Source organism: Mustela nivalis (genome assembly GCF_964662115.1).
Source record: "Mustela nivalis genome assembly, chromosome: 15".
NCBI lineage: Eukaryota > Metazoa > Chordata > Mammalia > Carnivora > Mustelidae > Mustela > Mustela nivalis.
In genome coordinates, this window is record NC_139034.1 from 74537683 (window position 1) to 74558150 (window position 20468).

Genomic DNA, 20468 nt, shown 5'->3' on the forward strand with positions numbered 1-20468 from the left:
TCAGGGCGGGAGCAGGGAATGGGGTCAACACCCCATAGAAATCGCAAAACGACGACGTCATTGTTCGGTGAAAGAGGCTGGAATGCTTTCTACACACTTTCCCTGACATCTCTACACAAAGCCATGCAAGGGTCAGCGGTACTGAGACAAGGAAAGGCAGTTCCACTCTTTTGCGTCTATAAAAGCAAGTGACCCAACCTATTGTGCCCAAGTCTTAGGCTGGCTTTGTTCTCAATATCCAGATGCGGCAGCTTTTTCTTCCGCGTTCCCCCTCTGGAAAGAAATGACTGCCGACACCTCCTTCACAGTTTCTTTTTTTCTGGGGCATTTTCACTTCATAAAGCTGCAGTCAATGTGTTTTGTGTGTGGTGAGGAGGGAATGACACGTTCCGTGGTGGTCCCCACCACTGCCTGCATTGGTGGCTCAAGTGGCCTCGGGATTAGCCCTTTGTGCTCCATGAAAGGATATGAAAAGTCAGTTATTTAAGCTCAGTCAAGCTGTTGATTTTTTTTTTCTTTTCTTGGATGAGGGGTGTGTGGAGAAGAAAGGTTTTGCAATTCAGTTTTCCTCAATAAATCACAGCATTTTGCTGAGGGCAGCTGTGTGCAAGTTCACATGCTCAAGAAGCCCCACTTTTTTTTTTTTTTTTTAAGTTAAAATGCTTAAGTCAAACTTCCAGCTTCTTACCTTCCTTTTGAATTGTTTTGCTGTTAGAGAGACTTCTTGGAGGTTATCGCTGCTTCAGGTCATGAATTCTAAATAACCGAGTGTCCTTACTCAGATATTATCAGGGCGCGGGGAGAGTTGTGGGTGGGGGGGGCTTCCAGAAACTGCCTTAAGTTTGCTAATATGAAATAGGTAGGGTCCCATAGTCCCTTTTGGATTAACACATGAGTCTACGTGTAAAAATAGCCACTAAAATCTTCAGGGAGCTCGAACTTGGAATCTCTGTGATCCAGGCCCGTGTGGTGACATTCACGGACCCCACAACCCTGTGACAATTCCTCTGACGCCGCAGAACGCCATTACCGAACTCCTTCTCCTATTTAAAAAGATAGGCAGCGCTTTAAAAAGAACTACCCATTATTTAGTGCTTAAGTGTACTTAGATGTTATGCTCGGACGTTTATTAAAACCATTTCATTCTGTCTTCACAACAACCCTTGTGAACTAATACCACTGGCTCTATCTTACAGATCAGAAATGTGTGGGTGCCTGAGGGCAGGGACAGGAAAAGGCAGAGCTAGGGCCAAACGCGGAAAGGCAGGCTGGGGTGGGGGGTACCCACTGTACCCACTCCACATTTTAAAGCTGTTTACATTATAAATGATACCCACTAACATATAATCGTGTTTATGGCAGCACATTCAACCCTCACACCACTAGAACAGAAGCTTTTCCTAGAGAGCCAAGAGCAATGACAAAAAACATCTGCAGGGTTTCTCCACCCTCAAGTACAAATCACATGACACAGATACATAAATTTGTTTTTTTTAGGCTGCCTTCCTTCTTCTTCTGGAATCGTGAGTGGTCCCGACTGGTCATCAACTAGAATTTGGCTGGGCAAGGGGGCAACATCCGCAGTAGCTACAGGAGCTGGGGGACACAATGGCATACAGACTCATGACCGCCCCCTACTGGGATATGGCCTTGGAAGGACATCACTTGGGGCAGGGACAACTCTTCTGGCAGTGTGGACACACTAATCAGAAACAAGTGTTTTCACCAGCCACGCTTAGCATCACTACCTACACGTCCCAAACAGAGAGTTGGCCAAACCAGCGCCTCTTCCTGTCCCCTATGTTGGCAAAACTCCCCAGCATCGTGGTGTCTTCTCCGTCTCTGTGACTTTCCACCGATACTCAAATCCAAATCCCTGAGCCGGACACGCGGGTCCCCCAGGCATCTGCCTCCTCTGTACCTGTCCATCTTCATCTCCTCTATGCCAGATCTCAAACTTCACATTCTGGAACCCCTGCGAACTTCCCAAGCTCTCCTTGGCTTCCTGTCCTTGGTGTCTGCCTCTCCCCACACGAGGCTCAGAGATCACCAGGATGTCACCGTCCACTTTCCCGGGGAGGGTTACAGAGATGCCTTAAGGGATACACTTTGAACTAAGAGTTGGCCAACTCGGAAATAAATAATACAAAATCTTAAAGTTTTGGTTTAATTTAAAAACATGTACAGATCTGGTATGGGAGTGTCTCGCAGTACTTCTTACATCGATCACCCCGGAATGCAGCACCCAGGACTCCCGAGACCCCTGGGATGTTCTTAAGACAGAATCCTCCTGTATTTCTCCAAGCCCCCACCCCCACACCCCTCTGCCCCACTGATGGGCTGTCTTATCCATACTTAGAAAAAAATTTTTTTTTTTTTAGTGAAGCCTTTACTAAGTCTTTCCAAAGCACTCCATTCACCACACCTGCTTTATGAGTTCACACAGCACCAAGAGCAACAAGGGCAAGGAGCAGGAACACGTGTAGGAAGGATCAGGGCAGACTCCGGGGGAAAGACAGTAAGGCCAAAGAAGGCAGCAGAGAGCACGCGCACCCCAGAGCCCGCCAGCCACTAAATCGTTTACGGCAGGGATGGAGAGCCCGACAAAGTGCAGGGGTGGGAGAAAATGCAGGAACGGCTTCAACACCAAGAAGGGGTGCTGACTTTGCCACCCGATCTAGAGCACTTGTGAGTGAAGGAATGAAAAAACAAGGGAAGGCTAATATTTACCTCGGGAGGGTCAAGGGCAGGTTGAGAGTCAATATCTTAACTTCCGGCGACACTCAGTGCATATTTCACTGACTTCACCCTTAATTCTCCTGAAGGTGACAGATGGCCTCACAGACTGCGTCAGATCATGAAACACAGTGGCCGCAAGAAGAGAGAGAAGTCTGAAGCATTGAGATCCTTTATGGAAGCGGCCAAGGTCTCAATGCACGGGGCAGCCACCGTACTGGGCAGCACAAACCACACTACTCATCTTGATTTTCAGTAAAATCCACCAAATGGGAATAACGTTTTCCAAGAAGAAAGAGGCACCACACATTCTTGTTTCCCTTAAAATGATGCGGTGAGCAGCCACTCAACCTCCTCAAAGACCTTGGCTGGGGCCGACAGTTCATAGGTTCAAATCTAAACTCCTCAGACAAGTTTTCGAGATTATCTTCAAATGCAGACCATGCTTCACATAGAACCCTACATAAAACCCTCTGTTCCGGCCACACACATTATATTCCCTGCCTTACTCAGTTTACGATGTGCAGCAAGCTACTTGGTTTGAAAGGGTTACGTATCAATGATGTAATGGCTCCTTCACGGGGCATTTGTGTTTATGCCTCTATACGTGTACACAGACACAGACACACACACACACACACACACACACACACACACGTATATAAAAACACTCACAGGCTCTGTTGTCTGAACTCAAGCACATCAGACTCCTATCTTCACAGAAAAGAATGTTAATGCCTCCATTATAAAATCTTAACTTTTTTTTAAAAGATTTTATTTATTTGAGAGAGTGAGCGAGCGAGAGAGAGCACATGAGCAGGGGGAGTGGGAGGGGGGAGAAGCAGGGTCCCTTGCTGAGCAGGGACCCCAATGTGGGTCTCCATCCCAGGACCCTGGGCTCATGACCTGAGCCAAAGGCAGACGCTTAGCTAACTGAGCCACCCAGGTGCCCTTAAAATTTATTTTATTGATACTTTTTCCTAGTACTCAAAATTTAAACTGCTACTTGGACAGTTGTTTTAATTAAACCATGAAGTGTTTATTTTTGTTATACGAATGATAGAGCTATTTTATGCAGTTCATATATTATTTCCAGTGCTTAAGTTTAACAATCTAACTTTTAACTTTACTCTATTGGTGTCCCTGTCTTGCATTTCTTATCACCGGTGCAGTATAGAATTGGCTGTTGTTCATGGGTTTAAAGCCAAGTTTCTATTTTTCAACAAAACTTCAAGAAACGTTCATTTGTTCGTATCCCAATTATTTGTCCTTGTTTACATGACAGTACTACAGAGCTGTACATATCACACCCCAAACATGTGTCAAAATATGCGTAAAAGTGGTAGCTTCCACCTCCTCGTGCGCATGCCTAAAAAAGTCACAATTTCTCCCGTACTTCTCCTGACATCAGGCTTATGGTAAGATAAGGAATAAAGTTCTAAAGTTCTTGGTCTCAACTTTACAACCAGCACACATTTCAAAAGGCATTTATGGAGAAGAAAACCGATTTGTCCACCTTTAATTCCAAAGGGGAGGAAAAAAAGGCTAGTACCACAATTGCAAAAGGTTTCAATCTCAGATACCATAGGGCTGTGTTATAAGAGCACTTCTCCGACCTGCTGGGGAGGAGACAGAGGCATGAGATGACAAATAATTTAATTATCATTAGAGATTCTCCCTGGAATTTCCCTCAGTGAGAATACTCTGCTGAGATGGAAACACAGAAAGAGGCACCCTGTTTCTCCCTCATAAGCAGAAATGAGTATAACTCAAAAATATACACATAAGGGGCACCTGGGTGGCTCAGTGGGTTAAGCCTCTACCTTTGACTCAGGTCATGATCTCAGGGTCCTGGGATCGAGCCCCGCATCGGGCTCTCTGCTCAGTGGGGAGCCTGCTTCCCCCTCTCTCTCTGCCTGCCTCTCTGCCTACTTGTGATCTCCATCTGTCAAATAAATAAAATCTTTAAAAAATATATATATACACAAATAAAAGCTTCAAACTGATCACTTCCTAGCTGTGTGACCCTGGACAAATTATGTCCTTATGTATTACAAGTCTCCTTTCCCTCATCTGTGAGACGAGCACAGTAACTGCAGGTACCTCCCAAGTTGCCAGAAGGAGATTCTACAAAGAAAAGATTTGAAACGAGGCTTGGCACCCACAAGGAAGTCACTCAGTGTCAGCTAGGATGACGGTCACTGCCCGCTAATGCGGACTATCATGTCACCTCCCGTGTGACTTCAGACCTCCTGGCTGAGAGCCATTCACTGTGTTTAGAAAACAAGAAATCCTAAAAGAGAAAAACTGAGAAAATTCAGCTTTGCAAAAAAAAAAATCCTACATCATCCTTATTTTTTCACATTAACTCAGCTGGGGGCAACCCGGTGCATGAGAGCCACTGCTGGAAACAGTTAGGTTGCTGGAAGGACGAGAGGTCCGCGCTGACCGCAGAGACCCGCCTTCCTGTCCCGGGACGGGCGACACGGCGCTCTCGTCTTTAAGGACTGAAACACCACGTACAGATCGGGCTCGGTTTCCGAAGCTGCGCTGTGGGGGACGGGAGGCCGCTATAGAGCCCGGAGCCTAGCCTTGAAGGGACTATGCTTATACTGAGGACTTAAAACATTTAAAATTCTTTCAGCCCTACGATCCATGTCAAATATACATTTTTTGCCATCTGACATGTGAGCATGACCCTCCTCTGTTTAAAAGATTCCATTGGGGAAGCCTGGGTGGCTCAGGGGGTTAAGCCACTGCCTTCAGCTCAGGTCATGATCCCAGGGTCCTGGGATCGAGTCCCGCGTGGAACTCCTTGTTGGAGGGGAGCCTGCTTCTCCCTCTGCCTCTGACTGCCGCTCTGCCTGCTTGTGTGCACACACACACACTCTCTCTCTCTGACAAATAAAAAAATAAATCTTTAAAAAAATAAATGAGGAAAAAAAGTAGAGAAAATTCCAAAACAAATGCTTTTAAAAAAAAAGATTCCAGTGGCTTCTCACTGCGTCCAGAAGAGAAGCTAAGGCCCTTAACCTCTGCAGTCCGGCTCTGCCCAGGCCTCAAGCTCCCTCCCTCCCATGTCTCCGCTCCGCCTTCCCGCTCCTCCCTCTCCCTGGGAACCTGCACCTGCTCCTTTCCCTGAGCACGCTCCCCCGCCCGCCTGCATCCAGGTCTTGTCTGCATGGCTGTTTCCTTCCTATTTTTTTAAACCCAGACATCACCGCGTCCTTGATCATCACCATGTTTCATTCAAGCACTCCTCCAAGTCACCGGCAAATGCTTTCCTTTTCTTAATGCATTAGGGAATCACTGGAATTGCCTTATAAACGTGCCCGTTTCCCATCTGTCTTCTGCCCTGGAATATAAATTGCTGAAAGCCGGGACGCCTGGGTGGCTCAGTCGGTTTACCGTCTACGTTTGGCTCAGGTCATGATCCCAGGGTCCTGGGATCAAGTCCCATGTCCGGCTTCCTGTTCAGCAAGGAGCCTGCTTCTGCCTCTGCCTGCTGTTTTCCCTGTTTGTGCTCGCTCTCTTGTTCTCTCTGACAAATAAGTGAATAAAATCTTTAAAAAATACAAAATACATAAATTCCTGGAAGCCAATGCCTGGTTCTACACCCAAATCCTAGGAAAAGCACCTGGCACATAGGAAGTGCTCAGTAAGTTATCGCCTGAGTGGAAATGAGGTTGACATGGCCTTGGCATAGGACACAGGGATGGTTTTATTGCAGAATAGCGTGCCCAAGGAAAGTTTCACTAACGGGAAGAGAAACCTCTGCTGATCCTTGAAGAAGGAAGAGGGGGTCCATTGGGGATTGGGCCAAAGGGGGGTGTGGAACACAGAGAAGAGCCTCAGTGGTCCGCTCAGCAGGCACGTCAAGTTCCTTTCCAGGAGCTGTAAATAGATTAAATTTAAGGGCTGGGAAATCTGAATTTTACTCTCTCGGCCTGAGCTCCTTTGTAATACATATCACTGGTAAACAAAACACAACAAACCATTTAGACATCTATTCTAGGATAGGGCTGCTGTGGTGAGGAAAGGGTGTGAGTCCCGGTTCCCGCAGTGGGGACAGCCGGTCCGGTAGTTAGATGGAATCTGCCTGTCCCTTTAATGGTCCCAGCCTTCTAGGACAGACTAGAGTCTCTGGTTCAAAGAAGAAAACAAATTAAGTTCGAACGAGCATAAGCAAAGAGACTGGCACTTGAACCCGAAGAACAAAGGTATCTGCTGATCTCAGAGGATCATGGGCAGGTTAATCTATGCACCGCCGTATTCATGAGGCAAAGACGGAAGAAACAAAGAAATAATAAAAGGTGGGTCTCTTTTATAATTACGAAATGTTAAATAAACGATCTAAGTTCTCACTGAGAGGAATGAGAAGGAGTCCACTGCAGAAAAGAGTATGGAATGAACGCTTTAAAGTAATAAAAATTATTAAAATGACCAAGTATCCTTCAAGGCTTGCCAGATACACCAAGGATGAACAGAATCGTTAGAAGCTGAATTCACTTGGCACCGACTTTATTCTTGAAAACAAAGCTAAGCCCCTTGCCTCCCGGGACTTCCTCTGGGGCACTCTGCAAAATTAGTGTCCCATACTTGGCAAGTGGTGAATTTCTGGAAGACTCCCTCTCCCGGAAACGGGCGGGGGCTACAGCAGAGCCATGAGGGCGTCCAACTCACCACCGTCTCTCAGAACCTCGGCTCTAAGCCCTGGTTATCAGCGGGATTGTGGGGGGAGATATACCACCCCCCACAATGTCCCCGAAACACAAGCTCTAAAACCCAAACCACCCAGGGACACACTGAGCAAACTCCTCCAAAGAACAAGTTGCTCTTATCCCAACTGCTTGCTCTCAACCCAACTGCCTCCACTCTGACTCTCGGCCTCTGCAGCCTGGACTCCAACTACCCGAAACCTGCGCCGGCTGCTCACCGGACCCTCATCGCCAAATCCAGCCGACAGCTGTCTGCGTCCTCACCTCCTCCGCTCCGCCTTTCACACATCTGTCCTCCTTCGCTTTTGCAGCCCCGACTCCCCTCCTGTCTTCCTGCTGTTCTTTCCAGGTCTCCTCTGCTTGCCTTCTCTTCCCTCTGCTTTCTCTTTCAGTGTCAAGACTTCTTTCAAGTTCTGGATCTTGGCCCCTAAAAATGCTTCGCTCTCTCTGGGCAATCTTATCCATCTTCCCACCATCAATGACCACCTGTTCCAGGAAGAAGATGCAGGCTCTACGCTCATGCCGGGTCTCTCGAACACCAGGGCTCGCACTCCCAACGGCCCGTAGCATGCCTCCATTGGGAAGTCCCAGAACGTCCTCAAGCTAAGGGAACTAAAAATGGCAGACGGGGACAAGAAAGCAGACTTCTCTCCCACTAGAGCCTCAGCCGTTCTCCCATACAGGCTCCCTCCTTTTATAATGTCACACGGTATGATCACGGCTGACCTTCTGTCTCTCCCAAGAGAGTGGGCCTCAAGGAAGATTGGGAATTAAATGTCATTTGACTCCACAACCAAGTCCAGCAGGGTACCTAAAAGATACAGCATTTGGTCAAACGAAAGAAGACAAAGTCTCCATCTCCCATCCCTCATCCCAGCACACGGTGGGAGTTTAAGAAAAGATGGGGTGGGAAAAGCAACACAGAGACATGTTATCGGAATGAGAAATGCTGGTAAAACTACAAGTCTGCACACTGTAGGTACTTTATAAAAACAATGTCTCCCTTTTGGGAGAAATTTCAGGATTTTCCATGATCGTTCTAGTTGCAAATGTATTCACAAAACAACAGATCAGCACAGATAGGAGAAAGAGACCAGCATAATTAAAATTAATCATTAAAATTCATTTTAACCATCCCTCAAAACTTAAATGTTATTAAAACATTACAAATATTACATCTGCGTGGTACCTTTATTAATTATACCAATCGTTGCTTCGAGAAAATTAAAAGATGAGATTTAGGCTGCTGGGATTTGGGCTACAGTAGTAGGAAGTCAGCCACACACTTAAAAATGTGAATTTTAATTACTGTGTCTACGTTTTTGTTTGTTTCTTTGTTTGCCCAAATACATCATGTTTTGGAGGGCCAAAGTCTTATTCAATGATGGGAAGATTCACTTCCCATCATTGGTTTCTCATGTCTGAAGCCCAGAGGAAAAAGCATGATACTATTTGTCTTCCCATCCCTATTTTCATAGAGAAATTTAGTTCTAACACGTGAAGAACGAGATCCCAGCTTGATAGAGGACTCGGTTTTAAAACTATCGTTAACACCCGATGCTGTTCCGATTTTTGTGAAAGCAAATAAACAAAACGTGTCTGAACATCACTGATAAGACAAAGGTGTACCGCCAGCCACTGGCTACTTATCTGATAAGCCCAGGGCAACCCTGAGGTAACCTGCAGACTGTTGTTATTCTGTACTGTATAAATTATTTATTTCCGAGGATATATTCAGAAATTTCCCTCCCTTCTGGCGCAGCCTTCCAAAAACACCTCACTGGTCAAAAATCAATCTCTCTTCATTCGCTACTTGCTCTGCACCTGGGTGAGCCCCGGTTCCCAAAACCCACATGTGAGCTCCACTGCTCTGTGGGATTTCTCACTCTCACTCAGGACAATAGAAAATACGAGACACATTTTCAAAATCTGCCGTGTCATAGTCTCCCATGAGCAGGATTAGGAATAGCTAGTGATCCAAAAACAACACAAAACAACAACCAAAAAAGCCATAAATATTTAGGCACATACAAATCTCTTGTTGAAGTTCAAGGGACAGAGTTAGGTAAACACCCTCTACCCGGCCAGCATACCTGGCCGGAATGTTCTCATCCCAATCCATTTAGTCGACAAATAATCAAATCTTTCCCTGATTTCTGACTCGTTTCTACAGGGTATTACCACCTCCAGGAATCATGGCTCCGATGGAAGTTTCTGATCTCAGGTCTCTCCTCAAATTTCTCAGCATCAGACTCAATCGGAAAAACAATTAAGTTCTAACCCAATGGTTCACGTTTCTGAATCTTACTTACAAAACCATCACCGTCTTACAGAAAAAGCAACCAAACGTGCATAATCTGGATTAAAAAGTTCACATGGATAAATGTAATCACATTATTTCTATATCTATTTGATTTTCACTGTCCCCAAAACGCATGACCACAGGCATCTCTTTAGTAAGGAAAAACAAAACAAACAAACAAATCACACATGTCAGCCTTAATTTGAATATTCTGATAAGTGGAAAATGTAACCCCCACCCCCTTCATGAAGGTCTCTGAGCTTTGGATTTCAGGTTGCATTCCATTTGTTTCTACAGGAATCCTGCCAAGTTCTTTCTGGCTCAAGAGCGCTAAATGTAAAGGATGTGTAGATTGGGAAGGACCACATCTGCTCATGGTCACGCCAAAGGTAACTTCATGACAAGGGAATCCCCGGTCCTTTTTAAAACCCAACTGTTTCAATTAAACTCACCTGTTCCATTTGAAAGACTCAAGTTCTGGGAGCTTCTCTGAGCACAGGAGTTGCTGCTGGAGTCAGAGTGCTCTTACCCAAAGACTCTGACATGAGACAGTATGTTTGGGGCCCCCCGCCAAGTCAGCAGCAGGTTTCGCTGTTGACATCAGAAACCGAGGCAACAAGGAACGGTTCTACTAGCTCCATACAGAATGGCGCCGACACAACCCTTGAGGGGAGCTCAGGAGCAGGACGCAAGGTCTGAAAACCATTCTCGTCTCGGGTCCCCGTGTATTGGGGAAGGTGCTCCTGTTCACACACGTAACATTCATGACACCCGTATGCTTTCCCGGACTCGTTAAAACTCTTAAATGTATTAGAGGACTGAATCCAAGTGGGTAAAATTTCTTATAAAAAACTAACACCCCCCTCCCCAATAAAAAGGCAAAGAAAACCCAGATCTGCTTAAGCAAAGCCATGAGGTGAGTCAAGCTGATTGTCATTTTGACCTTGCTTTGCTTTAATTCAGGAGCCTATTTAGAAATGTAACAAGCAACCCTCTTCATTCGGCTCAGCTAGCAGAGCTAATAGGCTTCTAATTAATTTCCAGAAGATTGCTGTTATAACTAACAGGTTTTAAACATTTGGTTGATTGGGGAAAATGAATTGAATATAATGTATTTGATTTGGAAAATTAGTTTTCATTCTATGTGCTTACCATAATAGTGTTTATTTTAAGTTTACATGATTCCATTAAGAGTCCCAGAACACCACCGGGTTGTTTTTAGCCTTAACAGGGTCCTATCCAACTTAAAAAAAAAAAAAAAAAATCAATTTACATTTTGATTTTTGTTGTCCTTTATTTAAGGGCAGGTAAAATTCATTTTTGTGGCTTTAATAAAAATCTTCATTCTAATATAGCCAAGAGGACTAAACACTTCAAAATGATCCCAGTGATACCTCCGTCAAAAGCCTGCTCATTGCACGCAAATCCTCCGAGGAAAGGCTTCTACACACCAAGTAAGATGAACCAGTTACGGCATTGTTTATGAAGTTTCCCTTGATTCCTCCTGACAACCATTTAAACAACGACTGTTGGGAAGTGTCCCTCAAAGAACCAACAACAATAGCAAGGATCAGAGCTTTTCTATGTAGCTAATACTATTTTTAAAAGGAGAAAATATTTCTTCCTGGAGGGATTATGAGAAGCCTTATTAAAGACACCTGCAAACAAAACAAGTGACAATAGATCTTTATCATAATTGATAACTGAGTTATCCTTGAGACAAAACTCCTTTCTTGGAGACAATAACTTCGAGATTTACTTCGGCTATTAGAGTCAAGACATCAGCTAATTGGGACTACCGGTGGAAGTCTCACCAAGATTAAGTGAGCAGGTAATAAAAAGGCCCTTGTCTCTCAGTGAAAGAGAAGTACAGAGAGACTAGAATTTTCTCTCCTCGGGCAGCTGAGAATGTTTTAGAATGAATTCAGGCGGCGTCTATCCCTGTGTCTCCATCCATCATGCAAAAGTAGGTAGGTAGATTCTGATTAGGAGGGCTGACCATGTGCCGAGCCCACAGTGGGTCAGCCAGCTCTGGAAACTCAACCTCTGCCTAACTTGCACTTGGCAAGAAAAAGAACCTTCCCACAAGTCTTCTCAATGTCATTAACCATCACCGGGAAAATGTGATCCTGTTTTAGCAAAGAATTCCTTCTTGCGGACAAATTATATAGCAAAACCCAGCAGGACATGTTTAAAAATTAAGTTCGCAGAAGAGGGACAGAAAAGCAGAGATCTTTACAATAAAAGCACTGTCTCCGAGTCTCCATTTGGTTCACGTTGGTAACAGTGCACGCCTTCACCCGGGGGCCACACTGTCTGCTGTCACATACTCATGGCTGCATTTCTGAGTAACTCACAGAAATGCCTGTGGTCATTTCAGGCTTATTAGTGACTTTTATAACATAGCTAGTTTTCCAAATTAAGTAATTCTGGCTCTTTTTTATAATAACGGCTCCAGAAAAGTCCCTAAGTTTTGACTTGAACTACATATGAGCATTGAACAAAAGTGGGGGAGGGTGAGGAGCGACCATCAGGATGAAGCCATGATTGCGGACCCCAGTGGCAGCATTTCGACATCCTGGCCTTACAAGGTGTTCGTGATTACTCAGGGGGAGTGAAACAACAATTCAAGAAGTGTTAGCAACAGCAGCGGTGAGCTTAGAATACGTGCAGCTGTTGATGAATGCGTGTCATTTAAAAAAGAAAAAAAAAAGCCCACTTGGAAATGAAGAAGAAAGGCCCCCAACCTGAATCGCTGAAAAGTAGACAGAATTAAACAGCAGGAAAATCATCCCACGTGTGCAGCAATACTGAGTGAGCAGATGAGGCATGAGATGACCCAATATCGTTCCGCAGAACTCCAAGTTCACAGACAAAACAAATACTATATGGAAGGTACTTTTGAGATTGCTGGGTTTCACACACACACACACACACACACACACCCCTTAAGACTTAGAGCCATCAACGTGTGAAAGAAAAGCTGCCTAGAAAAACAAAAAAGACATTTTCAGAGATGACTTTGATCCTGTACTCAAATTATTGGCTTAAATGTACTTGCCTCTAAAGGCTTTGTATCTGCAGTAACCGCTCCCTATTGTCCTTGCTAACAAAGTATTATTTTCACCTTATTATTACTAATCTTTTCTTTGTTAGCAACCCCGCCTGGTTTTATCCCCCCAAATGGTGCAGTAAATATTTGTCCTTTGTGGTAATACAATGCATAATTTAGTTAATCTGAGCTATCTTTCCGTGAGAGGTGATTGTTTCTATATTATGAAATGTGCTCACGGTAAAGGGACGTTTGTGCCAGATACCTGGCGGGCAGCTAGAGAAGCACTTCCCAAGCATGTAGCTGCTTCGAACCAACCTTGACAAGACTGTGTAGCCACTCCTACACATGAGGTATTACTCATGTTAACTTAGTCTCCGAATCAGAACCACACCTTTCTCTTACAAACACGGCCTTTACTAAGATAACATGACATCGTCAGGCGGAGAGGCCCACCCTCGGCCCCCATAGAAAGGACTTAAAAGAACAGGAACTACAGTTTTCCACTCGAGAACTTGGCATCACTGTGACCTTACCTGGAAGAAATCTAGAAACGTCAGGGGTAGCAAGTCATCCATGTGCCCAATGTCTTTGGAGAAACGATTTAAAATTCTTCCTGCAAGAACAGGATATGAGAAGTTACTCATTTCCCCAGATAGGCCCTTTAAGAGAAACAGTTCACGGACAAATCAAAACAATATTTTAAATGCACATGTATTTAATCTATTACACATTCATACAAAATAAGCCCATGTCAGTGGTAAAGAAAAAGAAAATGAGATGATACCTAAAGAGAAACAAAAATACCACCAGAGGGTGGTGGGCAGGGAGTTCAAATTCGGTCCTGATTTTTAATAAAACAGAAGGGGGAAAGACATCTTCTGGCAGTATCAGGAAGGGCTGGTGGATTTTAGAATGTTCTCTCCTTTCCTGTGCCTTCTCAGGTGCCCTCCCGCCCAGAGGCTGAGTTGGTAAACAAACAAATACAAAATCCATAAATTGATCACAATTGCTATACGAATTTTGCTTCGGTTATCAGAATTTTACTATGTGGTACTTATTAAATAAATGTAATTATAACCTCTCTACCTCCCTCCCCCGACCCAGGATGGTTCAGGGAACCTCCCTTTTTTTTTTTTTTTTTTAAGATTTTATTTATTTATTTGACAGAAATCACAAGTAGGCAGAGAGGCAGGCAGAGAGAGAGGGGGAAGCAGGCTCCCTGCTGAGCAGAGCGCCTGATGTGGGGCTCGATCCCAGGACCCTGGGATCATGACCTGAGCCGAGGGCAGAGGCTTTAACCCACTGAGCCACCCAGGCGCCCCAGAACCTCCCATTTTGAAAAATTTTGGAATCCTGCCATTCCCGAGTTGAGAGTTTACAACTGGGGTGATAAGTTGCTATCTTCTGAGGTATAAGCGAGTGTGACAAACAGACTCATTCTTAAAAATCCAACACGACCAGAGGAATGCAGGCAGAAAAACAGAAATATGACTTAATGATGAAAGATCATTTTGTGGGGTGCCTGGGTGGCTCCGTCAGTTAGGTGTCAACCTTCGGCTTAGGTCATGAGATCGAAACCTATGTGGAGTCCCTGCTCAGAGGGGAGCCTGCTTCTCCCTCGTCCTCTGCCCCTCCCCCACTGTTGCTCTTGCATGTGCTGCACACTCAATCACTCTCAAATAAATAAAATCTTTTATAAAAAATCATGTTGTGGGCGCCTGGGTGGCTCAGTGGGTTAAGCCGCTGTCTTCGGCTCAGGTCATGATCCCAGGGTCCTGGGATCGAGTCCCGCATCGGGCTCTCTGCTCAGCGGGGAGCCTGCTTCCTCCTCTCTCTCTCTGCCTGCCTCTCAGCCTACTTGTAATCTCTCTCTGTCAAATAAATAAATAAAATCTTTAAAAAAAAAAAAATCATGTTGTAATGAGCACTGGTTATTATGTAAGACTGATCAATCACAGGGGCACCTGGGTGGCTCAGTCGGTTTCAGCTCAGGTCACGATCCCAGAGTCTAAGATTGAGCCCCCTTGGGGCTCCCTGCTCAGAGGGGAGCCTGCTTCCCCGCTCCCTCTGCCCTTCCCCGGCTTATAACTCTTTCTCTCAAATAAATAAAGAAAAAACTTAAAAAAAAAACCACAAAAACAAAAACTGATGAATCACAGACCTATACCCCTAAAACAAATAATACATGTTAATTTTTAAAAAGAAAGATCATTTATTACTCCTTGTATCTCCCTCCTCAGAATCCATGAGAACAGTATATCCTAAAGGCTTCAGGATTGGAAAGTGAGAACAGATCTATAATAAATATCTAGTCTTTTAAAAGACAGAATTCACAGAAACTGAAGTTACACACACACAGTTTGTTTTGGTACACACAACTCTGGAGAAATGTGTTTGTCTCGGCCCCTGAACTTCTTCTGTAATGGAAGCTTCTGGAAGCCAGCCTATAGGTAAGACATGGGTCCTCTACACACTCTTCCCAATGTCTGTCAGAAGTGACTTCCCCCTGGGGCCCTCCATACCAAGCCACAACTGGGCCACGACTGGGCCATGACTGGACCACGACCGGCCCATGAAAGGCCAGCGGCAAGGAGCTGAGCTATTGCCAGATGCGCAGGGTCACCCGGGGTGAAGAGTTGGAGCGACTGGAAGCTTCCATGCTTGGCCAGGCCACAGCATGACAACCTGGGCCTCCAGGTCTCTGACTCAGGTTCAGGAGATACAGACTCCAGAACCGGTCTTCGTACAGTGACATTTTTGGCAGGCCGGGCGACAGCTTCTCGGAGACTCTAACAATACCTCCTTGAGAGGGTGATTCTGAGGATTACCTGGGCTCATGCATGAGAAAGAACCTAGTCACAGTGCCAGGCACAGTAAAACAAAACAGCAAGGTGAGATAACCACTGTGGCCCACAGGACCTGAAGCCGGTCTCTCGGGAAAGCCCGGCTACCAGCACCCTCAGAAGGTCAACCCGTGAAAACGCACATTCGAGAGCTTTCGGATGGAGCTTGAGATCTGCATTTCTACCAGGCTCCCAGGTGATGTCTGCTGCTGAGACATCACCTGGGACACCAAGTGATGACCACACTTTGAGGGCCAGAGGTTAGGTGATCATTTCATCAGTCGTGCTTTAGAAACATGAAAATCAGTCGGGCAACTTCCCACATATTCTTAACGGATTTTGTGAACTACCTGGCTATTTTTGACCTTCCCGAAGTATCAATATCAAAATGAGGAAAAAATACATTTAAAACTGTTAAAAGAGGGTCGCCTGATGGCTGAGTCAGTTAACTGCCTTCAGCTCAGGTCATGATCCCAGAGTCCTGGGATCAAGCACCGCATCCGGCTCCCTGCTCTGTGGGAAGACTGCTTCTCCCTCTGCCTCTCTGTCTCTCATGAATAAATAAATAAATATTTTTTTAAAAAGATGTTAAAAGACATAGTTTAAACACTTATTATTTCTTCAATGAAAAAGCCCAACTTTTCAACATAGTCAAGATTCAGAGCACTGTAGAATATAGCTCAGCTTAAATAACACAGAAACCAATATTCAAGTTTTGGGTTTTTTGGGTTTTTTTAAAAGATTTTATTTATTATTTGAGAGAGAGAGAGAGAGAGCATGAGAGGAGAGAGGTCAGCGGGAGAAGGAAACTCCCCGTCAAGCAGGGAGCCTGATGCGGGGCTCGATCCCAGGACTCCAGGACCATGACTTGAGCTGAAGGCAGTCACTTAACAAACCAACTGAGCCACCCAGGCGCCCCCCCCCCTTTTTTTTTGAAAGGCGAAAAGGCTACACAGAGATGAATGATACATGATAACCACCCCTTTTACCTTCCTCCAGATGTAGATCCAGAGAGACCCATGGTTGGCAAACAGCAAAACACAAACAAAAAGAGAAAAAAAAAACCAAAAACACGCAAAAAAACGAGAAAAACCATCTCCCCACACGGCCACTACAGTAACTGAGCTGGACGTCAAAGACGGTCAAAAACCTAAACGCTCCTTCAGCAAGAGGCAGAGTATAGACAATGTGACATTAGGAGAGTCAATAAGTTACTTCCTCGCTCCAAGAAACAAAGGGACGAATTTCAAGTTCACGGCCTCGTTATCAACTTTTCTCAAAGGCCCTCAAATCAAATCCATGATGATTTCCCATCACACACACGCCATGCCTCTTCATCCAAACGGCATTTGGCCCTGCTGGCGCAACCCCCGGGACGTAGAGAGAAGGGGGATTCACCATGAACAGGGGGAGCCCAACCCATTTCCAGACTATTCTGTTAGGCAGGGCTTTCCGACATTAAACCGAATCTTGCCTGCCTAAAACAGGCAACCCTGTGCTTATCCTGCTTTTATAACCACACGGAGTGAATCTAATTCCTCTTGACACGACACCCCATCAAATGCTTGAAGAAAGTTAATCACATCCTTCCCAGACTGCTCACACGCCGTTAGCCCTTGGTGCCTCAATTATCCCTCCTGAGATACTGAGTCCCATCTTGGCCACTGCTTCCCGCCCAGACTCAGGTGGCCGGTCTCAGTGAATGCCTTATGTCTGGGATTCAAGTCAACAGCCCACGCCTCGTCTGATTACCTCGGGGTAGAGTCGCAACACCATCACCCGTTCTCCTGCACAGGACAGATAACCGATCATGAGACCAACCACGACAGTCAGCTACGGTGGCCAGATCACGTTTTAGACTCACACGGAATGAAAACCCACACTGCACGGGTAGATTTCAGGGAACAACTGGGGGATGTATACAAACAACTTTAAGAAAGCGTTCCTTACGACCCAGAAATTGTAGGGATCAAAGATCTTCAGTGTGGGTTATCTGGCAAGTGAGACGGGGGAACCCGAACATTTAGTCTGAAATAAAGTCTATAATGTATTGTGCGCAATTTTAATTGTTTTTTATCAATGCTTTTTTCTAGAGTGACTATGTATTACTTTTGTAAGAAAGTAAAGCTGGGGGGGGTGGTCAACTAGGATGGCTCAGTTGGTTAAGCCTCCAATTTTGGCTCAGATCATGATCTCAGGGTCCTAGGATCCAGCCCCGTGTCTGGCTCCATGCTCCACAGGTGGTCTGCTTGAGGATTCTCTCCCTCTGCCCACCCCCTGCTTGTGTGCTCACTCATACGCTCTCTCAAATAAATAAAATCTTAAGAAAAGAAAGAACGAGAAAGAAAAAGAAAGAAAGGGAGGAAGGAAGGAAGGAGAAAAGAAAGAGAAGGAAAGAAAGACAGACAAACATGGAGAAGGGAATAAGGCTGGGAACAAAGGGGAGGCACGGAGAGAGACAAAGAGACCTCATTTGGAGTCCACACCACCAGACAACCAACCAGGGTCTCCTAACTGTTCTGTCCACAAGACAGGGTTCCAGGAAAGAGATCATCAAACTTCTGGTCAAAATACAAATCTGTAAGCGATCTTACTTTAAGAACAGGGTCTACAGTCTGAGCTGGAGTCAATCACCTGTCAGTAGAATTCTGACAAATCTCTCATCCGGAGGATTCCTCCACTTCCTTAAAATAAACTATAACATGAAACTTGGAAGCTCCCATGTCTAGTATAGACCCTATGCTTTTTCTTTTTTAAACAAAAAAGGAGGTAGGTTTACATACCATCAAATATTGAAGTATATTTTTATTGAGGCATATACTTTGTATCTTGTAATATTCATCCCATTTCAAGTGGGATAACCATCACCAAAAATCAGTGTTAGGACATTTTTGTTACCCCAGTAAGATGCCTCATGTCGTTTACAGTGACTTCCTGTTCCCACTCTTAGTTAGCCTCAGGCAACCACTAATCTACTTTCTTTGCTCTTTGGGGGAGATTTCATTAAAAAAGAATCAAATGGTATGTGGTCTCTCATGTCTTAATTCTTTCATTTAGTCCAGCATTTCCGAGGTCCATCTATGCAACAGTGTATCAGTAATTCCCTCCTTCCGAGTGCCATTCTTTAGCACAGAAGTGGTCTTCAACAGCAGCCCTATCAGGCCACAACACACCTGACTGGAAGGGTGAAAGTAGATGTGTTTCATCAACTCTTGGATATTAGGAACTTCTTTTTACATGCTCATTTTTAGCTTCATGGAACGTTCTAGAACCTAATTCTTTTGCTATGAATGTGCCACTGGTTTGATAGCCCTGCAGAGTCAGAAGCCAGGAATGCTGGGTCTGGGCCAGGTTGTGAGGGTGGTGGAGTGTGGAAGGGAGGACAAGCGAAAGAATCACTGTCCTCGTGATAAGTAGGATCTCAATCCAAGCAGTAGAGGAGACAGTCTCTCCAGAAGGGCAGAGAGGACGGACCTGTACCTTACAGGGACAATGCAACATGATGGGGAAAATCTGACTGAAAGGAAAGGATGTTCAGTGAGTGCCAGAGATGGTCACCAGGCTGAAAAATCACAATGTAGGCATGAGAGAGAGAGGATGAGCATGGAGTTTCTGCGTCATTCTACACAAACCAGTTCAGCGTAAGGACAGGAGCTATGCAAGCTTGGGAGTTCCCCGTGTCCATCACCTTCACCATCAGAACAGGTCATCAACATGGTAGCTGCTCAAATAATGGCATGAAATAGAGCAGCAGGAATTAGGAAACCATCAGTGGGAAACCAGCAAGGTTCTTGTCTTCCTCTGACACTCAGTAGCAACTGGTCTGTGGGTAACTCATTTGAGGCCCACTTAGACACAATCTCTTGTCTGTAAAGAGGAGACAATCTTATTTGCTTCTCCTACGTCACAGGATCAAAGATCGTGAGGTTAAAAGAGACAGTGCTTAGGACGGCACCCTCTAAGCTGTGAGATGGCACACTCGTGGGGGTTGTTGTCTGCATTCTCATCAGGGATGGTAGAGCTTTAAAGGACCATGCAAGGTCATGAGGGCTAGTCCTTTCCAAACCTTGTCAAGGTTTGGTGATTCCGCAGAGGTGCCTTGAGAAGGAAGTAGAAGCATCTTCTCTCACCATCAAAGGTCACCCCACCCTTCTCGCCTGAGCTGCCAGTTCCCTCCTCCAGCGCTCTCCCAGAACAGGCTCCCTCATGTTCCTCTGGACATTCAGACAGCGGTGGCCTTTGAAGAGAGGGTTCTGAAGCTAACAGAAATGTTCAAATCCCTTTAGATCAAGCTCCTGGTGCTAGAGAGGAGGACCCACGGTCAGCTTTGCTCAGGGTAATGCAGTAATATTTCCTAAGAGGCAGGTGTTACGGCCAAGCCATCCTGGCATTTCCACACATCAGAAAAAGGAGACATGAGAAAGTCTACTTTTTTTCTCAGGCTAGAACCATCAGCCATTTTTCAGTTTTTCTGGCTCTCTTCGTAAACTCTGCTCACTGTCCTTCCTGAGACTTCCTGTGCATTTATACACACCAAATCTTATGTCCATTCCTGATCTCCTAGGGCTTCCTTGGGCACGTACATGGCTATTGTATAAAACACCTGAGACTCGACACATCTAAACTGAACAGAAGTCTTCGAGGTTGGCCCACAAATGCCCACGTCCAACTTTTCCAACTTTGCCTTAGACCTCTGCCCCAACACCCAGCATGGAAACCTGTAAGTCATTCTGACTGATCTTTACCTCACATAAATTACTAGCGGGACTTCACTGCTCACTTACAATAATTTCATGGACATCCTTGATTCGTTA

The 20468-nt window shown here is 45.2% G+C and overlaps 1 protein-coding gene across 4 annotated transcripts in view; it reads right to left on the reverse strand.

Annotated features, from left to right (window-relative positions):
- ABCC4 (ATP binding cassette subfamily C member 4 (PEL blood group)) overlaps window positions 1-20468 on the reverse strand; it is a 246336-nt gene that overhangs the window by 74617 nt on the left and 151251 nt on the right. For all 4 annotated transcript variants that reach the window (XM_082700685.1, XM_082700688.1, XM_082700687.1 and 1 more), the window contains exon 20: window positions 13345-13424. In XM_082700685.1, coding sequence (XP_082556811.1) covers window positions 13345-13424 — 80 coding nt within the window. The remainder of the gene's footprint in view (window positions 1-13344; window positions 13425-20468) is intronic.